At 45.4% G+C, this 22836-nt stretch overlaps 1 protein-coding gene across 4 annotated transcripts in view; it reads left to right on the top strand.

Moving 5' to 3' along the window:
- The window catches only part of FAM120B (family with sequence similarity 120B), an 85086-nt gene that overhangs the window by 25094 nt on the left and 37156 nt on the right, over positions 1–22836 (top strand). For 3 of the 4 annotated variants that reach the window (XM_036871672.1, XM_036871669.1, XM_036871670.1), the window contains 3 exons: positions 3863–3964; positions 10583–10755; positions 14194–14286. In XM_036871672.1, the coding sequence (XP_036727567.1) occupies positions 3863–3964; positions 10583–10755; positions 14194–14286 (368 nt within the window). The remainder of the gene's footprint in view (positions 1–3862; positions 3965–10582; positions 10756–14193; positions 14287–22836) is intronic. The other variant, XM_036871671.1, reaches the window with a different exon arrangement.

Raw genomic sequence — 22836 nt, 5'->3', positions numbered from 1 at the left:
CAATATAAAAAATATTACAGGATCCTAAGGACACATACATACTTTTTAAAGCCTGGAGGATTGTTATCAAACTTGAAAATCCCAGCATTTGAGCGGTTAGAGTTGACATTGCTTCCGCTCATTCTCTTTTCCCCTCCCAGTGCTCACAGACCCTCCAGGTTGTGTGAGAAGAGTGGGCACTGTTGAGAGTCTGTGTGTTGGCATAATCAAGAGTTTTTATGGGAGAGCGGTTGGACGTGTAGACAGTGCCACAGTTTTGCTCGCAGGGGAAAATGTCTTAGTTATACTAGAAACTTTTATAAAGCAGTATAATGTGTCTGTTCTTTGGGAATAGCAGAAGAACAAGTTTGATTATGCTGTTTTTCTGTTTTCCATATAAAATGTTATAGCGTGAATAGAGAGTAAAACTAGTAAAGAAATTTTACTTGAGTTTTTACTTTGCTCTTTTGAACTCAGAGCCTAGCAAATTGAAAGTTCAAGTGAGAAAATCAACCTTTTCTTTTAGGGATTACCAAACTCAATTTCCTCTTCTCTTTTTCTTGATGTGTAGGCATTTAAGAAGATTATTTTAATTCAGACAAACCAAATTATTGCAAACATTCCTGCTGTTGTTTCAAAGTGCATACCAGATTAAAACCTCTGAAATTATGTGGTACCCCAGAGAATGTGCTAAACTATAGGATTTTCAAGCAAGATGCATTTATTTTTATTTTAAGAAGATTTCAGGTAACACTTTGCGTCCGGCTGTGGCTTTTAGAAGGAGTGGGCTGTAACTGTGTCTGTGGTAGGCATAGTCTGAACTAACAGTGAAAGTGCTTCCAAATGAATGTTTAGGTCTGGACAGAGACCTTATCCAGACTACAGACTTACTCTGCCATGTTGATAGCATTTTCTAGCTGCTCTGCACTGCCTTTTTACCCTCTTCGGGCAGAAGGAGGAAACGAAGGCGTATTGAGGGTCTCTGTCACCGGGCAGCTCACCAGGTGAGGGCAGGACGCAGAAGAACCTGCAGACACCTGCCCTCCATTCAGAGAAGATGCTTGTTTTTACCCCTCTTTTCCTGTACCCTTCCCCACAACTTATAAAGTGTTTGGGGTGAACATTCAGGTCAGCATTTCTGATTGGACTTCTGTGCTCTGGCTAGTTAACTTCATTTGAAAATTAAGAGTTTCCTGCTCAAGGCTCTGTAAGTAGATAGCTGTAAGTACTGCCTTTTAAGCAACATAGTTTGTTGTTCTGAGACCTAGTCAGTTAAACTCATCAGATGTCAGTTAATCATTTTCTTGTAAAAGCAAAAGCTTCCCTTCTTTCGTTAATCAAGAAATACTTTGTAAATATTCACTTAACCCTCAATGGTCTAAATTATGGAGAAAAGACGGAATTGGGTGTCAGTGCTGGTCAAAATAATGAGGAAAGAGGGGATTGGGCATCAGTGGTGGTCTAAATTTTGAGGGAAGAGAGATCTTGGTGTTGGTGCTGGCCTTGGGCCTGTTTTCTCTGCCGGGCCTGATGCAGAGGTGGGTTCACAGCTCCTATTGGACTCGTCTCGATGGGCAGCTGTTTGCTCCTGGATTGCAGCTGAACGACTGATACTGTGTGGCATTTCTCCTGGAATATTTGTCCAAAAGATGACTTCCCTGGGTCTTAACAAGAAAGGAAACAACAGAAGGTCTATCAGGTGTTTTTATTTTATTTTATTTCTTTAATTTTTATTCATTTATTTATTTATTTTTGGCTGCATTGGGTCTTTGTTGCTGCGCGTGGGCTTTCTCTAGTTGTGGCCAGCGGGGGTCTGCTCTTCATTACGGTGCGCGGGCTTCTCATTGTGGTGGCTTCTCTTGTTGCGGAGCACGGGCTCTAGGCGTGCGGGCTTCAGTAGTTGTGGCTCGTGGGCTCTAGAGCGCAGGCTCAGTAGTTGTGGCGCACAGGCTTAGTTGCTCCACAGCGTGTGGGATCTTCCCAGACCAGGGCTTGAACCCGTGTCCCCTGCATTGGCAGGCAGATTCTTAACCACTGCGCCACCAGGGAAGCCCCTATCAGGTGTTTTTAAATAAAGGATACCAGTTCCCATCGTGAAACCTATCTTTACTTTCTTTATGTGTTATTTAGAATTAAAACTTTGAGATGTCAACTCTGAACCTCTGTCCTGTGAACAGTTTTAGATGAAAGATGGTCACTTCCACGCGGTGTGAAGTGTGGCTTTGTGAATGTTTTAGTGATTCCCAAGGAGTCAGTTGGCAGGCTAGGTTCATTAATGGCAGCGGTTGAGTGTGAGTTACTAAACCTACTAAGGTTTGTCTCTTGGCATGAGTAGGACAGTATTCACTCAGTTGGCTATTTTTTAATGTAGTGAAAACCTAGTCCAAGAGGGTTATATAGAAAGTGGATTGTTTTGTTTTTAACAACATTAAGAATACTTCTCAAATTTTCTTTCTTTTTAAAAAATTTTTGGTATGTGTGAAATTTAGACTAAGATGAATTTGCTCATTAAACTTAACAGTTAATGAATATTTGCTCTGGGCCTTGTTTTATATGAAGAAGACACAGTTCTTGCTCCGGGGAGCTCACAGTTAGGGTGGGCAGCGCAGGAAATATGCAGGCATATGCGGGACTCTGGCCAGAGAACTGAGGGAGGGAGGCATGGGGTGCTGGGGGGTGCAGGGGGCGGCGCCGGCCCGCAGTAGAGGGACTGACGCCTAAGCTGAGAGTGAGGGAAAGGGGGAGTTCACCACGTGCCCGTCAAGGGAAGTGGGCCTCTGGGGGGTGGGGGGCAGAGAAGAGAGTGCGGACCAAATGCAGAGGTAAGAAAAGACAAGGTGAGCGTGGGGACCTGGGGGGCTGCAGCTGAGTGGAGCACGGCACATGAGCCGGAGCCATGGTTCTCCGGGGTCCCCAGACCAGCAGCGTCAGCTGCCCGGGAACCGGTCACCAACCCCCGAGCAACTCAGAGGCCCTGGGCGATTGCTGGGCTCCGGGGTCCGCACTTTCTTCTGGTCCCTGGGCAGCTATTGGGGGATCTTAATTAGAAAGAGCGACCAACCTGGTCAGATTTTCATTTTTAAAAAAGCAAAACCCCCAAAGCCCCCATTGACATGGAGAATGGCTTGAAAGGGGGTGAGGCTGAAGAGGGGCCTGCTCTCACCGGGGCGGTGCTGGCGTCGGGGGGGGGGCAGGAGTTCCCCTTGTGGCCCAGGCCAGGGCTGCTGTGGTGAGGGCCCTGGGGGCGGACAGGGTCTGGAGGCCGCAGGGGAGCCAGGCGCTGATGGCTGCGAGAGGCTGAGAGGGAACGCTGAGTAGGACAGGCTTCCGCCACCTCCGCTCTGCTGAGGACGGTAGAAGAATGGAAGCCAGCTGAACTTGTGTAGCAATTAATAATCCAGCAACAGACAGAAAGGCCTTTAATTCTAGGTTATTTCTGTCAGCTTTCTGAATTGTCTGACATAACAGTAGTCTTGATAGTTGCATAAAGTAGCGAATTTAAGAACAGAAAGGACTGTCCTGTTCCTCCAGTTCTCTGTAAATGTTTTCTGGAATGGTGGGAGGGTGGGAAGGAAGGAAGGCAGAATGCTGCAGGAGTCATCTCCGTGGCTACCTCTTTGCCCCCGATAGTCACTTACCCAGGTGATCCTGCCATCCCCCCTCCCAAGGTTGTCGTTCTTGTTGGAATGAACGGATGGCCGTCAGATCAGAGGGCAGGGGACCCACTGCTGGAAGCCCAAGGCCTCTCAGTGACCTTGGATGTGAGAACTCACTGTGCTCACCAGCGTGGAGTTGGTCCCGGCCGACGTGGGTCTGGTGCAGTGTTAGCCTGGTGATGAATTGGCACTCACGCATGTCCACTGACGCAGCTGTTTTTACTCAGGTGGTGCCAGCACCTGCCCCACTGTCAAGGAGTGGTTTGTGTACTCTGGGAACCCACTGAGGCAGCCGGACCTCGTCAGGCCTCTGCAGATGAACATTCCAGGTACAGACAGCCCTGATTGAAATAAATCACTGATTTGTTCACCATGTGATGCAAGTCCAATACTGATCTCTGTGGGAACATACTTTTCCAGAACTGTACACATACTAATTTTCATTTCTACCATGGGTCCCAGAGCAGTGTATCTAATAAAGTTCTAAAACAACTGAGGAAAGGGCATTATACCGGTTTCCCCAGGGCCCGCCTGCCAAATCGTCCTGTCTCGCTCCCCTCCGCTGCTCAGGGTCCGTGCCAGGGGGAGAAAGAAAGGTCGTCGTGGGCCGGGCCCCAGTGCCTGACGCCTGGCCGCCACTCAGTGAAACCCACCCAACTAACAAGGCTGGGCTCTTGCTACTCTGCTTGAGTCAGTTCTCGTCTTGTTCCCACCACTGGAGGTGGGCTTGAGGAACTGGGGAGGGGAGGCGAAGAAAAGTTATTTTAACTGGAAAAAAAGTTTTTTCAGGGGAGGTATCTTAAAACACGAAATGGGAGGGGAGGAAAAAACAAAGTTCTCCTAAAAATTAGTTGAAGTAAACCCTTCCTTCCTGTGAGTTCTTAGTATCTGAAAAAGGTGAAGCATGTTTGTAGGAGATAGTGTTTTACATACAGACAGCTGAAGAAGAGGGGGTTTAGGGTTTATTTTAGTGGCCCTCGTTATTGTTTCAGAGAACAAATACTTTTCTAAAACTTTTATATTCCGTTTTTGTATGTATTAAATTCTCTCAAGTCACTATTGTTTTCCATCACTCAAGCCTATAATTTACCAAATAAGGATTTGAGCACTGCAAAACATTTTTCTTATAGGTGGAATTGTGTAGGGAGAGAAGTTGAAGGAATATTTCCTTACTCTCTCAGTTGGTGAGTGATATACTCGAACCTAAAAAGGTGCTGATCACAAAAACAAATTAAGATGAATTGACATTTGGTTTTACAGCAAGAAGTATTTTGAAAGGAGAGCCAAAATCGTTTCCCAGAAGTGTTCTGTTATATGTGTAATTTTCATTTTATAGGAGCTCTCCAAAAATAATGTGGAAGGTGATTACGATAGTTCTTTTCCTCATTTGAATTATGTAGAATATTTGGTTATTCATGATTATGAGTTAATTTTAGAGACCACTCCATATAAGGTGTTAATAAGCTCTAGAAGTCATTCATTTATCAGAGAGACTGCTTCTGGGTCTTGTGAACCACAGGTTTGTGCGTGTGGCACACCCAGACTGCAGTTGGGACTCTGCTTCCAGAAGGAACCGGGGATGGCACGTCTGCCATCACTAGGAAACTGGAAATGGGATCTTGAACTTTTGTTGCAGGTGGTTTAGATGAATGACTCTGTTCATGCTTATGTTAATAATGATACAAGATGACAAGATTTTTATATATAAATAACTTTCTATATCCATGAGGAAAAATGGCAAGTGGTTTTAGACTAAATTGGAAAATGGACTATCCAATTCCTGCCTCAGGTATTTTCCACCACCCTGACAATGTGGGATTAAAAACAGTGGACTCCTGCTGCTTGAGCCTCACCTTGGCAGGCCCCTTGTGCACAGGTGCAAGGTGTCCTTGCTGCCTGATTAAAGCCGTCCTTTCCAGCAAGGCCAGCAGCACTGCTAGAGCTGTTGCTTTGGGAGACCATGTCTGATCCTTCTTGTTCTCCTGAGATGGTTCAGTTAGGCTGATATCATGAATGTTAACATTTTCAGTGAGTCTCCCAATGTAGTGGCCAATGTAGAAAAAAAGACTTTTTCCTCTAACAGCACACATGATTTAACACTTGCTTTCTTAAATGGTGGAAATAAAAAATAAATCGGATGTTTTTTAACAAAGTGGAAAGGAGACAGAAGGGGAGCAGAAAAATTATAAAGATTACCTAAAAATTAGGTAAGAATTAAAAAGGGAAAGAATTATAAATAACCAGCCAGGGAGCAGAAAAATAAATTTCATTACTGGTATATTTTATTCAGGGAGCTCATTTACATGCATATACTCCATCCGCATCCCCATCTTTATGTGTGTGTACATATACACACATCCAGATGTACTAGCTATATTATGTTTATAATTGTATAGATATTACATTCCACTTATCTTAAAATATGTCATGAAAGATGATGTTCCTGGTAACACAAGAAGGGTGTACCTTGAAATTTAGCTTCCTTTCCCCAGACGACCCTTACAGGATCCTTGCGTCCATGTGTGTTTGTTCATTCTGAACACACCTCACTTACGAATGTTCTGCATTTTGTGGTGTGAGTCTTGGACCGCATAACAGGCAAGCATTTGAAATAGCTTTCTATCTCTAGAACTGGAGATTCTTCTTTAGACAAAGTGTAGATGATTTTTTTTTCTTCACAGAGCCATTTTTTAGTCATAATAAGCATATCCTTATTTTACAAACCTAGGAAAGCTGATGGCACGTATCTAATTGGTAATTTGTCTGTCTGTTGGGGTGGCCAAAAGTTCGTTTGTTTTTTCCATAAGGTGGCTCTAGTAGCACTTAGTTGTCTTCAACTTCATTCAAAACAATTTTGTTAGATTGTATGTGACAGCTGTCATATCAACGCGCATTTAATAAAAGACTTAACCAAAATTGGTGAATTTTTGTGTAGCCATTTTAACATTGAAGATGGAAGAAAAAAAGCAACATTTTTGGCATATTTTGCTTTATTATTTCAAGAAAGGTAAAAATGTAACCGAAATGCAAAAAAAGATTAGTGTAGTGTATGGAGAAGGTGCTGTGACTGATCGAACGTGTCAGAAGTGGTCTGCGGAGTTTCACGCTGGAGATTTCTCGCTGGATGATGCTCCGCGCTCGCGTAGACCAGTTGAAGTTGACAGCGATCAAATCGAGACCTTAATTGAGAACAATCAACGTTACTCCATGCAGGAGATAGCCGACATACTCAAAATATCCAACTCAAGAGTTGAAAATCATTTGCACCAGCTTGGTTATGCGGATGTTTGGGTTCCACATAAGTTAAGCGAAAAAAACCTTCTTGACTGTATTTCCACATGTAATTCTCTACTGAAATGTAATGAAAACAAAAAACAAATTGTGACAGGTGATGAAAAGTGGTTACTGTACAATAATGTGGAACGGAAGAGATCGTGGGGCAAGGGAAATGAACCGCCACCAACCACACCAAAGGCCGGTCTTCATCCAAAGAAGGTGATGTTGTGTATATGGTGGGACTGGAAGGGAGTTCTCTATTATGAGCTTCTTCCGGAAAACCAAACGATTAATTCCAACAAGTGCTGCTCCCATTTAAACCAACTGAAAGCAGCACTCGATGAAAAGCATCCAGAATTAGTCAACAGAAAATGCATAATCTTTCATCAGGATGATGCAAGACCACATGTTTCTTTGATGACCAGGCAGAAACTGTTACAGCTTGGCTGGGAAGTTCTGATTCATCCGCTGTATTCACCAGACATTGCACCTTTGGATTTCCATTTATTTTGGTCTTTACAAAATTCTGTTAATGGAAAAAATTTCCATTCCCTGGAAGACTGTAAAAGGCACCTGGAACAGTTCTTTGCTCAAAAAGATAAAAAGTTTTGGGAAGATGGAATTATGAAGTTGCCTGAAAGATGGCAGAAGGTAGTGGAACAAAAGGGTGAATACATTGTTCAATAAAGTTCTTGGTGAAAATGAACAATGTGTCTTTTATTTTTACTTAAAAACTGAGGGCACTTTTTGGCCAACCCAATAGAATGATTTTTTAAAGTGTTGTTCAAGAATCAGTGAGTAAACTTAGTATTTCTTGGCTGTATAAAGATGTTTGACTCACTAGAATCTTGCAGATCATCTTAGAAGACTATTTTATAAAATGAAGTGAGGTGGAGTGGTATATTTTATGACAAGAAAGGGCTGTATTTGACTCCTTCCCTCATTTGCTGAACAACTGTAGTGAAGTTTTCTTGTTTCAGCTCCTCTTACATGTACTGTTGAAGGTTTCCATCTTGACACTTGTTAATACAGGTGAAAAAAGTGCTGTCAAATCTTGGCAGTTTCTGTGGGTGGTAACTGGAGGTCACCAACCTGCTCTGTGGGTGAGAGAATGTGCTCCTCGTGAGGAGATGCTGTCAGGGCCCCAGCCTCTGAAGCCACCTCCCTGATGTTGTGGATTAGAATAAATGGATTTAAAACCTCAGTCGTGTGTTTCTTCCATTTGTAAAGATAATTGTAAGCTTTGTCAACTAAATGTTACAAATACACGTATGAGTCACAAGCCAGTGGTTGAATTTTGCACTGACTGCTTTTTATACCTAATTCACTATATTTTGAATGTATTAGGTAGAAGCAGTATAACACTGTTATTTTGAAAACATGAAATTAGCTCATCCATGGAAGTTTAGAGTTTAATACATTGAGATGTCAACTCATTCTAGTCCATTTATATCTGAATGAATTTTTTTGCTTATTGTAAATAGGCTACTGAAGTTTATCCAACCAGAATAAAGATTCAGTTTGCATGTGAGTAGTCAGCGTTTTTTATTTTGTCTTTTTTTGGCCAGGGGTGCTCTTTCAAACAGAATGCTAAATAAATATTAATTTAAATCAGACTTATGAATTAAAACCTTCACAAGTAAATTTGAGACACACAGTGTATGCAGGTTAATTTCTGAAAGTGTCACCTCTCTTGTTCTCAGAGTGCACACAAACCAGACAGTTTTATGGTTTCTTACCCTAGGAATATGCAAGGAAAATAATCATAGGATAACTCTAAAACCCAACGATTATATTATTTCCATATAGAAAGCACACAGAAATGCCACGGCTTAGAGTGTAGGAGTGTATTCATTCACTCGTGCATTTATAGCTGTAAAAGCACACACGGGACCGTTGCTTTGTTACTAGTGAGGCATCCAGCAGCCTCCACCCTGGGGTGGGTCCTCCCAGGCATCTCAGACAGTCTTCCAAGTTGTCGTTCACAGAAATGACCACTTTCCTTGTCCCTCTGCGCGGCCCTTCAGGGCTCGGTTGCTCCGAAAAGCCTTGAGACTTTCTTGTCTGTCCGTGGATTCACGCAAAAACCTTTGCCAAGTGACATAATTTGGTTTTTGAAGCTGATGTGTTTCAGAGGCAGTGTATTGTAGTTGGTGACCTACAGACCAGATCACCTGCTTAGATCTCTGGATTGTTCTTCGGAACATCTCAGCTGCCCATGGAGCTCTGGGTAAAATGTAAGGGCTACCCTTGATCTTTTCTGGCAGAGTTATACAATTTTCTCATATTGTGAAATATTTTTACTTTGCTATTTTCAGCTATTTAAAAATGTGAAAGTCATTAATAGTTTATGGGTTGTACAAAAACAGACAATGAGCTGGATTTTGCCCACAGGCTGCTACTTGCAGACCCCTGCAAGATGATTGTTTTCCAGAAAAGCGTGTTTCTAAGAATAGCTGACCCTGTGATTCTCTTGGAATAATATATCTTAAAAACGAGTGCTGTTGTTTTTTTTTGTTGTTTTTGCCAATTACCTTCATTTTCTTTCTTCCAAGGGAAAAGATGATTTAATAAATAATGAAAAAGTATTTCGGGGAGGAGGGAACACTTCAGCCATATCAGAAATGCAAGTGACTTTTGCTGGGCTGTTTCACTTCTGATGGTGGGAAATACACACCTGAGAATATTGAATGACATTGTGAGAAGCATAAACAGAAAAGGGGAAGAACTTCCTTTTTTGAGTCACTTAATTCTGATACCATTTGGTTAGTGAGTTTTGTTTTCTTAGTGAAGCTGTGGGATGGTTAGGTCCAGCCGTCCTTGCACTTGAGGATGCCTTACAGCCACGGGACCTACAGGAAGTCACAGCTGCTGCTCTTGGCAGGACCTGGCCCAGCCCAGGCCTGGCGCCTCTGGGCAGAAGGAGCAGGGCTGCCATGTCTTCCTCCAGACTCGTGCTGCCATTGATGGTGACTTGGGTAGATGAGTGAGAAGTTTTTCTTTTCTTTGATTTTAATAATTTAAACATATATATGAAATGTAGGGATAAAACACAAATTTAGTAGAATTTTAATATGTTAGGAATTTCTGTTTCGTAGTTCTAGGGATGTGCTTTCCAAAGCACGGGGCTCACAGATGCCCTGCTTATCCCAGTCTCTAGTTTGTTCAGTGCAGACTCCCAGGTACCTTACCTAGCAAAGCAGAATTTCTGCATACAGACCCCAGGAAATGTATTTTGTACAGTTTTGGCAGCTGGTTCTTTTGCACACTGAAGTTTGAAAACCACTAGTCTGGGGAAATAACAGCAAACTAACAGCAGATCGGTGGTGTTTCCGCCAAGCACCCCATCGCAGCTGTGCTGTGCCTCACGCCCTAAGACAGCACAGCGCGCAGCGCAGGTAGGAGAAAGCCCGCTTCCCCCACAACGTAGCCATTTGAAAAAAGAAGACTGGTTTCAGTGAAATACGTATATGCTGACCTCTTAGGGTTTCCGCTTGTTAAAACCAGGAAGTTCTGTTCTCGTTTATTTCCGGTTGCTTTACACTTTAAAGCCCACGGATACTGGGAAGGGAAGAGGTTAGTGCCCTTTATTCCTTTATTGTATTTCTGCAGACGCGTGTTATAACCTGCTAGTGCAAAGAATCACGGTAAATGGACTTTCCTCTAACCAGGGGGAACGCCTAGTTTGAAGCTCCTGTGGCTGGGCCAAGAGGCAGGACTACAGGCCCAGCGCTTGGACACACTCCTGGCCTGTTTTGACCTTTCCTTCTCGCGAGAAGAGCTGCAGGTGGTCGAGAGCCCCTTTCAAGCGTTGTGCTGCCTCCTGATCTACCTCTTTGTGCAGGTAACCTCCTTTCCTGTCGAAGCCGCTGCTGTCACCCCTCGCCTTTCGTGGGGGGTGGTGCTCTGGGATGTAGCCGTGGGCTGGTCCCCTGCACCATCTCCGCCCAGTGTCTGTGCCATAAACTCCAGTCCTTCGAAATGCTCGGACTCCAGTGAGGGTTCTGTGCGGGCGTGCATTTGCGAAGCCCCGTCTGCTGCCGGACTTAGAGGTGGGCCCTGCACCTAAGTGTGATAGAGGCTTGAGGCGTCTGACCCGTGCAGGAACCCTGTTGCACTTTGCTCACGCTTGCCGAGCTTTTTGGGCTCTGGACTGTTCCCGTGTGCCTATGTGGGTGGTGGTTCCTGTTGGTGGGGTTTCATGTAATGGTGAGAAGGTCCAGCGCTGCAGTCCGGCTGACCTGGCTAGAGTCACAGCTCTTCCTTGGTAGCTCTGTGCTTCTGGGGAGACTACTTCAACTTTCCTAAGTCATCTAACAAATGTTCGCTTTTCAACCTGCGAACGGGGTCACACCTTCTTCCTGAGGCTACTGGCCAGGCATGCTGTAGAAGGCGAGAAGTGTCCTGCACAGGTGCCCAGAGAAAAGCCCACCAGGGTGGTTGTCACTGTCAGCTACCCCCACCCGCGGAGCTGGGCCACGCGCGGGGTGGAGAAGGCCACAGCCACGCGCGGGGAGGCGCCGCCAGGTCCTCGTTCGTGCGGTTCGTTAGTTTATGCAGGGAGCTTACAAGGGCCACTGAAAACATTCGCCTTTTATTAGTTTCCATGTGCATGATAACGTTGGGACACCTCAACAAAAGAAGGGCTTAAATACCTTCCACCTCCCCTTCCCTTCCCCAGCTGAACTGTTTGTAAAAGTCCTTTGCCATCAAGTGTCTGTTTCTTTAGCCATTTAGACCTTCTCACCAGCTTTCCTGATCCCCAGCAGCTGTCCCCTCCTCTGGTCTCCATAGGTGATAGGTCTGCGTCTGCTTTGCCATAACCATCAAGTTTTCATTTGTCTGGAATAGAAAATTATGTTTCTGTTTTTCAAACCTGAATGCACTTTAGGAATCATTGATTGTCTTTAAGAAACTTATGGTAGAATTACATTTCAGGGGAATCATATACTGATTTTTCCTTTCTAAAAGTCCTCTGCCATTTTATAGCTAGTCCTGTATTTTGCATTTTGTACAAACGTGGTATATATAGTTAAATCACCCTTAGAGATTTTATTGCTTCTTTATTGGTTTCACACGCACCAGTATCAACTTTAGTTTTGAGTAGAACTTTCCTTTATTTGCACCAGACTCAGCAAAGTGTAAATCAATAAATGATGGCAGGATTATTTAGTATTTAAATGTAAAAATATATTTCTTTTTATATTTTTACTAAATGTACATGCATGTATTATCAGTTAATATTTTCTGTCCATTGTTTATGAATCTACAGGTGGCTGAGGTGGACCCATAGAGGGAATTGGGAAGTGGTAGATGACCGATAGCTGAGTTTTCTCCTCCAGAAAGATCAGTGGTTTTCTTCTCAATACTCCGTGTGAACATACGGATAGTGATGCCATGTGTTAGCACTCCTAGGACTACGTTTTGCATTATTTTTTCCAGCAGTAGAGATAGGTCCTTGAACCCATTCGCAGTCACCCGACACAGCTCTGCTTTCTTGTCAGCTGTGCAAGTGATCGTTAGTTATGAAAATCCACTTGCAGCAGGAAAAAAATCCCAAATCACAGAACAGTCACTTTACATCTCACATATTTATATAAACCTGAAGCAAGACAAGCATCAGGAGGAAAACTTCTACTTTTACCTTCTTTCTACCAGTAACTACCTTTTCAGTGAAGATCTCTTTAGTGTAAGTCAGCATGAGATAGACTCAGTGTTGGTTTGACTTGCAAGGACACATTCAAATTGGAACTTTTTAAAACTAGAAAACAAATCGACACATCAGCGTTGTCCCTCAGATCAAAGGGTACTGTACTGTGTTATTATTCACGGGGTTAACTGTTCTCTCAGGATTAATAAGACTAAAAAGGTAATTTTTAAAAAATACTGTACTTTTATATAGTTAAGCTTAAATTAGATGTTTTGATGTGCCATATGGGATAACTACATACTGTTCAGCGTACAGAACACGTAGAGAAACGAAACCCTCTCTTTTGTTCATTTGGAGTCATACCTCCAAGTGAGCAGCATTTTTTATCAGAGGCTTATCTGAGAAGCTTTTCTGGAAGTGTAAGTTTGCATCATAGAAAGTTTACATATTTTTTATAATCCATACTGGAGCAAATACTTTATAATAATAATATCCATTATGCGAAATTCTAAAAAATTGGTATTACTAAGACTCTTGCCTCCTCTGATATGTTATAGATTTGTTAATTACAAAGGTGGTGGCAGAGTATGAAATAGGTTAACTGAAAAAAATATGACATGAAAGAGTTATTCCTTTCTCATAGGTTGTGTCTTTTAAAATCAGCCTTCTGCAAAAGTTGCTAATGGCAAGAAGTAGAACTAACTGTATGCCAACAAACCTGTCTAAGCAGAGAGAGGTGAGGGTTTATGGGTTTAAAAAGAAATACTTTCTGCTTGGTCTTGCTTCTGTGGATTGGGATCTTTTTTCTTGGTCACGAGTGCTGCACATTTGTAGATTTCTTGGTTTTTCCCTGAAATAATTACAGCTGTCATTTATACAAAGGCAACAACTATTTTGGAGTAAACATGGAAATGGATAGTGACGGGACCAGTGTGGCATTTGGTGGCTGAGCCTCGTGACCCTGGGAGGAGGGTGCAGAGGTGTTGCCGATGGCCGGGCCTGGCGCCGTCTTTGAACTCCATCCCCTCCTCCTTTCCATGGTCCATCGCTTTCTCCATGTCTCTGTCTCTCCTTGCTTCTCACTCACACTTTGGTTAGACTCTTTGATTCCACAAAGGATGGGAGGGGACTCACATCTGGGGAACGCTGGTTTCCTTTAAACTGGGATCTGAGGGCACAGTTGACGTCTGGGGCTGGCAAGGGTGGGTGTTTATCCCAGCTCTGACCACTCTGGCTCAGGCCAGCTGTGGGTGCTCTCCGTCTGCAAACCCCTGAATTGTCAGTTCCGGAAATTTGTGTCAAAACTTGATGACCTGTGTTGCTCCAAAACTTAGACTTGGTCATAGCTCAGGCTTTCCCCAGGCGTTCTGGAGCGTTCTACCTTGCTAGTGAGTAACAGGCTCCCCTGTCCAGCTTGGCCCTGGGTGTCGTGGAGATTTTCACACCAGGGACTGTGGGTGGTGGGAGAAAAGACCCTGCTCACCTCCACTGACGTCTCTTCTGCTGCCAGTGTGTGTGTGTGTGTGTGTGTGTACGTGTGTACGTGTGTATGTGCACATGCATGTGTCCCATGCCTGTATTTGGTCAGAGCTGGTTTTCCTGGGGCTGACGCTGGCACTCTCTCCCACGCAGGTGGACACCCTCTGTCTGGAGGATCTGCACGCCTTCATCGCGCAGGCCCTGTGCCTCGAAGGAAAGACCACCATGGAGCTTGCAGACTTGCAGGTACTGACTGCCACACCTCTGAGGATGGCCCACCTGACCAAAGGGGTGGCACACTTGCCAGCCTTCTTTACATTTGGTTGGTGTTTTACAGGCACGTTCCCCATGACTTATGTATTTTGTAACTGGAAATTTTTACCTTCTGAACCCCTTGACCCATTTGGGCCACCTCCTACCCCACCTCTGGCAACCACCAATCTGTTCTCTATGTCTGTCAGTTTGTTTTTGTTTTTGTTTTTGTTTTGTTTTGTTTTAAGATTCCACATAGAAGTGAAATCATATGTCATTTGTCTTCCTCTGATTGATTTCACTTAGTGTCATGCCCTCAATCTACGTTGTTACAAATGACGAGATTTCATTCTTTTTTACGGCTGAATAATATTCCATTGTGTGTGTGTATGTATGTGTGTGTGTATAACAGTTTCTTCATCCATTGCACTCATCGGTGGACACTTACGTTGTTTGCTTGTCTTGGCTGTTGTAAATAGTGCTGTAGTGAACATAGGGGTGCAAATCTCCTCGAGATAGTATTTTTATTTTTTTCTGATAAATACCCAGAAGTGGAATTGCTGGATCATATAGTAGTTCTGTTTTTAATTTTTAAGAGCCTCCATGCTGTTTTTCAGAGTGGCTGCACCAGTTTACATTCCCGCCAACGGTGCATAAAGGTTCCCTTTTCTCCACACCCTCTCCAACATTTGTTATTTCTTGTCTTTTTGATGATGGCCATTCTAACAGTTATGAGGTGATACCTCATTGTGGTTTTGATTTGCATTTCCCTGATGATTAGTGATGTTGAGCACCTTTTCATATCCCTGTTGGCCATCTGTATGTGTTCTTTGGAAAAATGTCTATTCAGATCTTCTGCCCATTTTTTAATCAGATTGTTTTGTTTTTTTGCTGTTGAGTTGTATGAGTTATTTATATATTTTGAATATTAACCCCTTGTCAGATATATGATTTGCAAATAATTTCTCCCATTCAGTAGGTTACCTTTTCATTTTGTTCATGGTTTCCTTTGCTGTGCAGAAGCTTTTTTTCCTTTTTTTTTTCCCTTCTTTTTTTTTCTTTTTTTTTTTTTAATTGAGGTATAGTTGATGTACAATAGTATATGTTACAGGTATACAACACAATGATTCACAATTTTAAAGGTTATACTCCATTTATAGTTTTTATAGTTATTATAAAATATTGACTTTATTCCCTGTGTTGTACAATATATCTGTGTAGCTTATTTATTTTATACATAGTAGTTTATATCTTTTAATCTGCAGAAACATTTTAGTTTGCTGTATTCTCACTTGTTTATTTTTGCCTTTGCTGCCTGTGCTTTGGGTGTCAAATCCAAAAAAGTCATTGCCAAGACTGATGTCAAGGAGCTTACTGCCTATGTTTTTTTCTAGGAGTTTTATTGTTTCTGCTCTTATGTTCAAGTCGTTAATCCATTTTGAGTTGATCTTTGTGTATGGTGTAGATACAGTTTCATTGTTTTGTATGTTACTGTCCAGTTTTCCCAATATCACTTGTAGAGACTGTCCTTTCCCCATGGTATATCCTTGGCTCCTTTGTTGACCACTTACGTATGGATTTTTTTCTGGGCTCTCTATTCCGTTCTGTTGATCTTTGTGTCTGTTTTTGTGCCAGTACTAACTGTTTTGTTTACTGTAGCTTTGAGATACAGTCTGAAGTCAGGGATTGTTATGCCTCCAGCTTTGTTCTTCTTTCTCAAGATGGCTTTGGCTATTTGGGGTCTTTTGTTCCATACAAATTTTAGGATTGTCCTATTTCTGTGAAAAATGCCATTGGTATTTTGATTGGATTGCATGGAATCTAGATTGCCTTGGGTAGTATGGTCATTTTAACAATATTCATTCTTCCAATCCATGAGCATGGTATATCTTTCCATTTGTGTTATCTTTAATTTCTTTCGTTAGTGTGTTATAGTTTTTATTGTACAGGCCTTTCACGTCCTTGGTTAAATTTATTCCTAGGTATTTTATTCTTTTTGATGCAATTGTAAATGGGATTGTTTTCTTAATTTCTCTTTCTGATAGTTTGCTATTACTGTATAGAAATGCAACAGATTTCTATGTGTTGATTTTGTATCCTGCAACCTCACTGAATTCAATTAGTTGTAACGGTTTTTTGGTGGGGTCTTTAGCGTTTTCTACATATAATATCATGTGGTATTATATCACAAATGGTGACAGCTTGACTTCTTCCTTTCTGGTCTGGATGCCTTGTATTTCTTTTTCTGCCTAATTGCTCTAAGACTTCCAGGACTGTGTTGAATAAAAGCAGCCTTGTTCCTGACCTTAGAGGAAATGCTTTCAACCTTTTACTCTTGAGTATGAATAGCTGTTAGCTGTTCCTCTGTTTGCAAAATAAAATTTTAAAGAGTTAATGTTGAGGTATCAGTACTAATTCTTAATACAAGGCTGTAGCCGCAGCCACACGGCCTTCCTTCTGGTCTCCTCTCTTGCTGCCATCAGCCTGCCCGTCCCCTCAGCAGCTGCTTGGCCACTCGCACCAGAGCTGGGCCCTCACCTGCTATCCTCTTCCCTCCTAAGAAAACCAAACAGCCAGGCAGGGGGAGAAAGGAAGCTGGAGGTCATGCTGGATCCTGTTTTGTTGTTCAGGTGGGGAAACTTGAGGCCCTGTGGGCAGCAGAGCGATCTGGGGCCATGTCCCTGGCGAGCTCTGTGACCTGGAACACGTTCTCATGAATGTACAGCAGAACCTAACTTGCCTCTTTTGTAGAATAAAGGGGACTCCACACTGCTTGCTGCCAGGTCAGGGCGCAGGGCTGTGGGGTCTTTGTCAACACGGATGTGTGGTCCCACCCATCTGTTACTGGTAGAGCCAAGGTAGAATCAGGGCTCCTGACACCCAGCCTCTGTTCTTGCCTCTGCCCTTTTTTGTGAGAAATGCCCGTTCCTAGGAGGAGGGAGGCCTTCGGGAAGGGGCCCTGCAGGAGCACCGCGCTCGGACTGCCGCGTCCAGACACGCCAGGCGCCGCCCCGTCCCGGCTGCTTCCAGCGCAGAGGGCCTGCGCGGCCGTCAGTCCCCACCAGTTCCTCTGAGTCCCGTGACCGGCTGGCATGTGCTCTCCACACGTGACGCCAGAGCCACCGTGGGAAGTGTTTAACCCGCCGAGAGGTTTCGACTCGGCTCTGACTCTGAGGAGCCCCTGGTCCAGACCCCGGTCTCTACAGGAGCAAAGGGGCCACATGGCCACTGGGCCTGGCCTTCCTGCTCACCGTTGCTCATGGGGAATTTTTAAAATACTCTCTTAGTTTTTTACCCAGCATTATTTTTCTTGCGCCAGCGGCCCAAGTATAACTTTTAAATGATATGCGTATTTACGTGTTTATTAAAAATCCAGGTGATTAGACTATATTTGTAAAGATTATATCACATTTTTTATAAATATACTGTACACACATTCATTTACAGACACAGAAGTCTGCTATATATGAAATCAAAGCATACAGGAACCCTTAATCTGCAGTAATATAAAAAAAGAAAGAAGAAAAACAGTATTACTTGGCATTAAAAAAAAAAAAGACAGGCTTTGTAAAAAGCAGGGAAGGCAGTGACCAAGGACACTGGTCTCCTGGGTGCTGAGAGCGCGGTGGGGCCAGGCCGTCCGTCTGTCAGTCCGTCTCCAGTCGCTGCTCTGTCCTCTCTGAATGCGGGATATGTACTTGCTAGTTTTCCTGTCAGCGTCATAACTGCCCACGTGTGCGTTCAGCCTACAGCTCTAGAGGACGGGGTCTGCTCACGTGGTCCTTTCATACTTGGTTTGTACAGCCCATGTGAACACACGTGCATGCGTATAGATAGAGATGCAGGTGCATGGCTAGCAGGGAGAGTCAGTTAAGTAATATTCTGAATTGTATAGTGAATAAGTAACTCGTGAAGTCCCCCGCCGTAAGCAACTTGAAAGGGGGAGGGTGGATTCTTAGATTCTTCTGTCTGTATCGTTTAAGACAGGGATGCCTCAGCCAGAGAGTCCTCACAGGTAAGGTGTCACATGTCATGATGTGTGTGTTCCTGTGGTCACTTGCCCCCGTCCTTTCCTGGCTGCTGCCCATCGGGCGGTGGTGGGAGGAGCCCTGGGCCTCAGCAACCCTGGCTCCTGCTGTGTCCTGTGAGCAGTACCTCTAACTTGGGCGCCCTGGGTGCCTGTCCAGGAATGTAAAAGGGGTGCACGTAGCTGCCTTGCTCACCCCCAGGGTTTTGTCAGACTTGGGCACGTGCCCAGAGTGTTGTGTAAAGTCCTCTATGAAGCTTACTGTCACTGAGCCAAGCGGAGCCCAGGCCTGGCGTCCCAGCCAGACTGCGTGCTCTCAGAGCCTCTTTGCTCCGCCCCAGGGTGCTCCGTGGTTTAAATTTGCTTTCACTCTCTTCTTTTGGAATGAGCCAAAGAGACACTGGGGCTTTCTTTGCCTGTCAGTTCCTCTCCGCTGCATTGGGTCCCTGAAACCAACAAAACCATAAACCATCTCCTTCCAGGGGGAGGCCCTCAACTGCTGGAACATTCCAGGCTCACCTCTCCCACCCCTGGCTCTCGGGGAGACCTATCTGAGCCACCCCGAAGCCTAGCTTACAGGCTGGCACCTTTCCTGGCACTACCAGGGCTCCTTGGAAAGTTCTTGGTCATTTTTTTTTTTTTTAAGAATTTCACTTTTATTTATTTATTTATTTTTGGCTGTGTTGGGTCGTTTCTGTGCGAGGGCTTTCTCTAGTTGCGGCAAGCGGGGGCCACTCTTCATTGCGGTGCGCGGGCCTCTCACTATCGCGGCCTCTGTTGTTGCGGAGCACAGGCTCCAGACGTGCAGGCTCAGTAGTTGTGGCTCACGGGCCTAGTTGCTCCGCAGCATGTGGAATCTTCCCAGACCAGGGCTCAAACCCGTGTCCCTTGCATTGGCAGGCAGATTCTCAACCACTGCACCACCAGGGAAGCCCTCTTGGTCATTTTTGATTGGGGAATTAAAAGGAAAAGAACTAAGAGTTAGTGGAAAGGAAATTTCTGTTCTGAAATTCGAGCTGTACCACATTAGCAAGGGGTCTGCTGTGAGCATAGCATCTCATCGCCCCGGTGAGGGTGTTTCAAGATTTACCGGACACGTGACGATCGGGGCTGGTCCACGGCTGGGCCCTCTCTGCCTCCTGTCGGGTGCTGGGCGAAGGTCCAGCGCTCAGCACATTTCGTATTGAAGGCAGTGCTGTGCCTTGGCGCTGAGTGCTCGGGGCCACAGGCAGTTCAGTCAGAGCCCTGCGTCTTGGGCTGAGCCACATCGAGAGGCCACAGCTCCTTTTCCACGTGGGTTCCCCAGCGTCGCGTCATCCCCCCAGCAGCCATGCACCTCTCAAGTGGGGAGCAAACGCAGCGTGTGTGAAAAGCAGGTGTAGACGTCTTCGTCGAGAGATCTCTACGTAATATTGCCCTGGCTGATAAATCCTCACTTTCTAAATCACTTTAAGTCCCATAGGCAAAAATCAAAGTGCTTTGAGGACGTATTGAGATCACATTCTTACAGCACATCAAAATAGTATGCTTTGCTGTATGATCACTGAAACAGCCACAGAAACACAGGACTGTGTAAAAGTACATTCAGAGATTTAGAAAAATGCTTTCATTATTAGGCAGCTCAAAATTGGATGAATGAGTGAATAGTAGAAATAGAATCTATTGAAAGTTTTAGTAGGCTTTTTAAAGTTGATATGTAAACATAGGAGATGAGTGCTCCAGACAGATTAAATTAGATAAACAAGATGGCAAAGAAATGGGTAGGAAACCTGGTTTCCATGTTTTCCTCATTTTTATTCTCTCTGGCATGCTTATGACTTTCAAATGCTTTTCCCAGGCAGAATATTGTTGAGTGACTTTGGGAGGGAAGAGAGGTTAGTGAGAGGGCTCAGGGTGCCTGGAACCCAGAGTCCAGAAGGCCCGGTGCCCAGCGGTGGCAGCAGTCCCAGTCTCACGTGTTTTGTATCACAGTACAGGTCCTGGTACTTGGTCCAGAAGATGCGGTCTCTCCGGGTGAGCACGAGCGTTGTGAAGAGACCCCAAGGTGGGCAGTGGGGAACGCGGCTGACGAGCCCTTGAGGGAACTGGCCGTGAGGGCTGGTCCCAGCTCCTCCCCGAGTCCATCTGCAGTGCTCAGACAGGTTCTCCGGGCGAGAGGAGCCCGGGGAGAATGGCTGTGCCCCTGGGAGGGGGCTGGGGGCCCTTGTTAAGTGAAGACGTGTGGGTGTGAGGGCAGCAACGGAGCAGGTGGGACGCCTCCTTGAGAGTCGGGAGAGATCTTGGCCTGCCCTCCGGGCCCGTAGCGGTTCAGAAGGGTCGATCTCTTCCCCACCAGACACCCAGGGTGTGCACTCGGGCAGGAGAGAGCGAGGGAGGGCCAAACCCAGCCCGCCGCCCCTCCCGCCCCACGCCTGCCCCTGACACAGCCACGCTCAGTCTCTCACACGTTGTCTGTGGACGCGTTCACATCACAGCTGCAAAACCGGGTGGTTGCGATAGATGCTCTCTGCCCTTCCCAGACAGCTGGCCAGCAGCCCTCGGCGTGAACCTGAGAGCTGGTTGGTGGGCACGGACGCTCAGGGTCAGAGGAGGGGTCCGTGTGTGCACGCCTGGCAGTGTTCACAGCTGCCCAGCTTTAGAATCTGAGCTATTCACATTTGGGTTTTCGTCCCTCTCCTGTTTTTGTCTTGAATCATAAGCAGATGTTACAACTTCTTACTGCTTCTTACTACATTCAGGTATTAAGACTTCACCACTCTGGCTTTGAAACTGTCTCTAGCTTCTGTTCTCCCCTTCCCAGGCCACTCATACCCCAGGGTAGATTAAAGATTTTGACGCTCAGAATCTGCACTTTTCCAAGTAGGCTGGCCTTCCAGGCCCTCTGATTCTGTCTGCCCTGGTGCCTGTCTTGCAGTCCAGCCCCCATGAAGCAGGCCCTCCACAGACCCCAGCTTTCCATGCCCACCAAGACCCAGCGCTCACTACCAAGGTGACTTCTTTCCTTCTGCAAATACCTGTAGTTACCCCTGGTTACCTGTACTTGCTAATAACACATAAATACCTGTAGTTACCCCTGGTTACCTGTACTTGCTAATAACACATAAATACCTGTAGTTACTCCTGGTTACCTGTACTTGCTAATAACACATAAATACCTGTAGTTACTCCTGGTTACCTGTTTGGGGCAATTACACAGGTGCTGTGTGATCCCATTTCCAGTGTTGCAGGATCTACTTCAGAACCATGTTCTTCCTTTTCTCAGCGAGGGTCTCTTGCTGTAACGCTGCTCTTGGATACATGTCCCCTTTCTCATGTCATTCAGACTGTTCTTAAACTCCTTGGCTTGTGGCTTCTTCAGGAGTGGGGACTCCGCTTTATTCATCTTTGTGTATTCTCTGGTACCTATGCTTCTGAGTAACTTAGCAGGTACTCAGCTAGTATTTGTTCAAATGAATTGAAATACATCCTTCCTGGGGCAGAGTAAGGGGCAGGCCGAGTGTTTACAACTTCCATGGAGCCCCCTTGTGTGTCGTATGTACTCAAATAATTGTCAGTTTGCTTATGTTTGTATAAACCGCTGTGGTGTTGGTAGATGTCCTTTTTATCTTCACGAATAAGAGCCTTTCACATAAAATGTGTTTTTCTACAGCAGAAACGGACCTCAGATGTAATTTCAGTTTCACCTTTCTGTCTCTACAGCGATGTGATTTCTTTTACAAACCCCATCCCGTTGGTTGTGGTATGCATCCCGCGGGTGAGCAGGTGGGCACTCCCGAGACACTGTGCCCACTCGCTCTACCAGTGGGGGCCGGGCCCCCCCGCCCCGCTGCCCCCGAGCCTGCTCGCCTCCCACATCAGCTGGGCAGCAGAGCTCAGACACCTTGCACAGAGTCCCTTCCCCAGACCCCACCTACCAGAGGCGGGGCTCACTGGCTGCCTGGCGGTCCCCCTGCGGGCTCTGGGCTCCACGCGCCCGAGGCCCCTCCCCTTCCTGCCCCGCACCTGCCCCTTCCTCTTGCCCAGGCTCTTCACACCTGGGGCACCTCGGAGGTCTTTCAGGTTCTCCGGGGGTGAGGCTTTTGAAAGCCAGAGGTCGGAACTTGGCAGTTTTACCCTTTCCTGTCCCCATGTGTTGATGGCACAAAGTCTTAGGTGACTGAAGGCCTTAAGGAGGAATGGGAAGAAGGGTGGAATTATGGTTAGAATTACCCTACTACATTTTTTGTAAAGATTAGCCTTTTACCATTCTTTCAGTCCTGGGCCCTGTCTGCGGCTTTGTACTTGTAAACATAATGGCAGACCTCATGGTGGTCGTGGACCCTGGAGCGCCTTCCTTCTGACTGGATTGCTCGAGGCTGCAAGAGCTGCCTGAGAGGAGGTGGCGGGGCGGGGGAGGTGAGTCCAGCTTGGAAGCCATAGGACGTCTGCGTGTGTGCAGGTGGCTCTGAGTCTGGAGAGGGGTCAGGACCGAGGAGGCGGTCTGGAGTGGACAGTGCGGGTGGTAACGCTGTGGGAAA

Source organism: Balaenoptera musculus, chromosome 12 (genome assembly GCF_009873245.2).
Source record: "Balaenoptera musculus isolate JJ_BM4_2016_0621 chromosome 12, mBalMus1.pri.v3, whole genome shotgun sequence".
In the NCBI taxonomy this organism is placed as follows: domain Eukaryota; kingdom Metazoa; phylum Chordata; class Mammalia; order Artiodactyla; family Balaenopteridae; genus Balaenoptera; species Balaenoptera musculus.
Note: the sequence above shows the minus strand (reverse complement) of the source record. Positions and strands in the feature narration are given on the sequence as shown.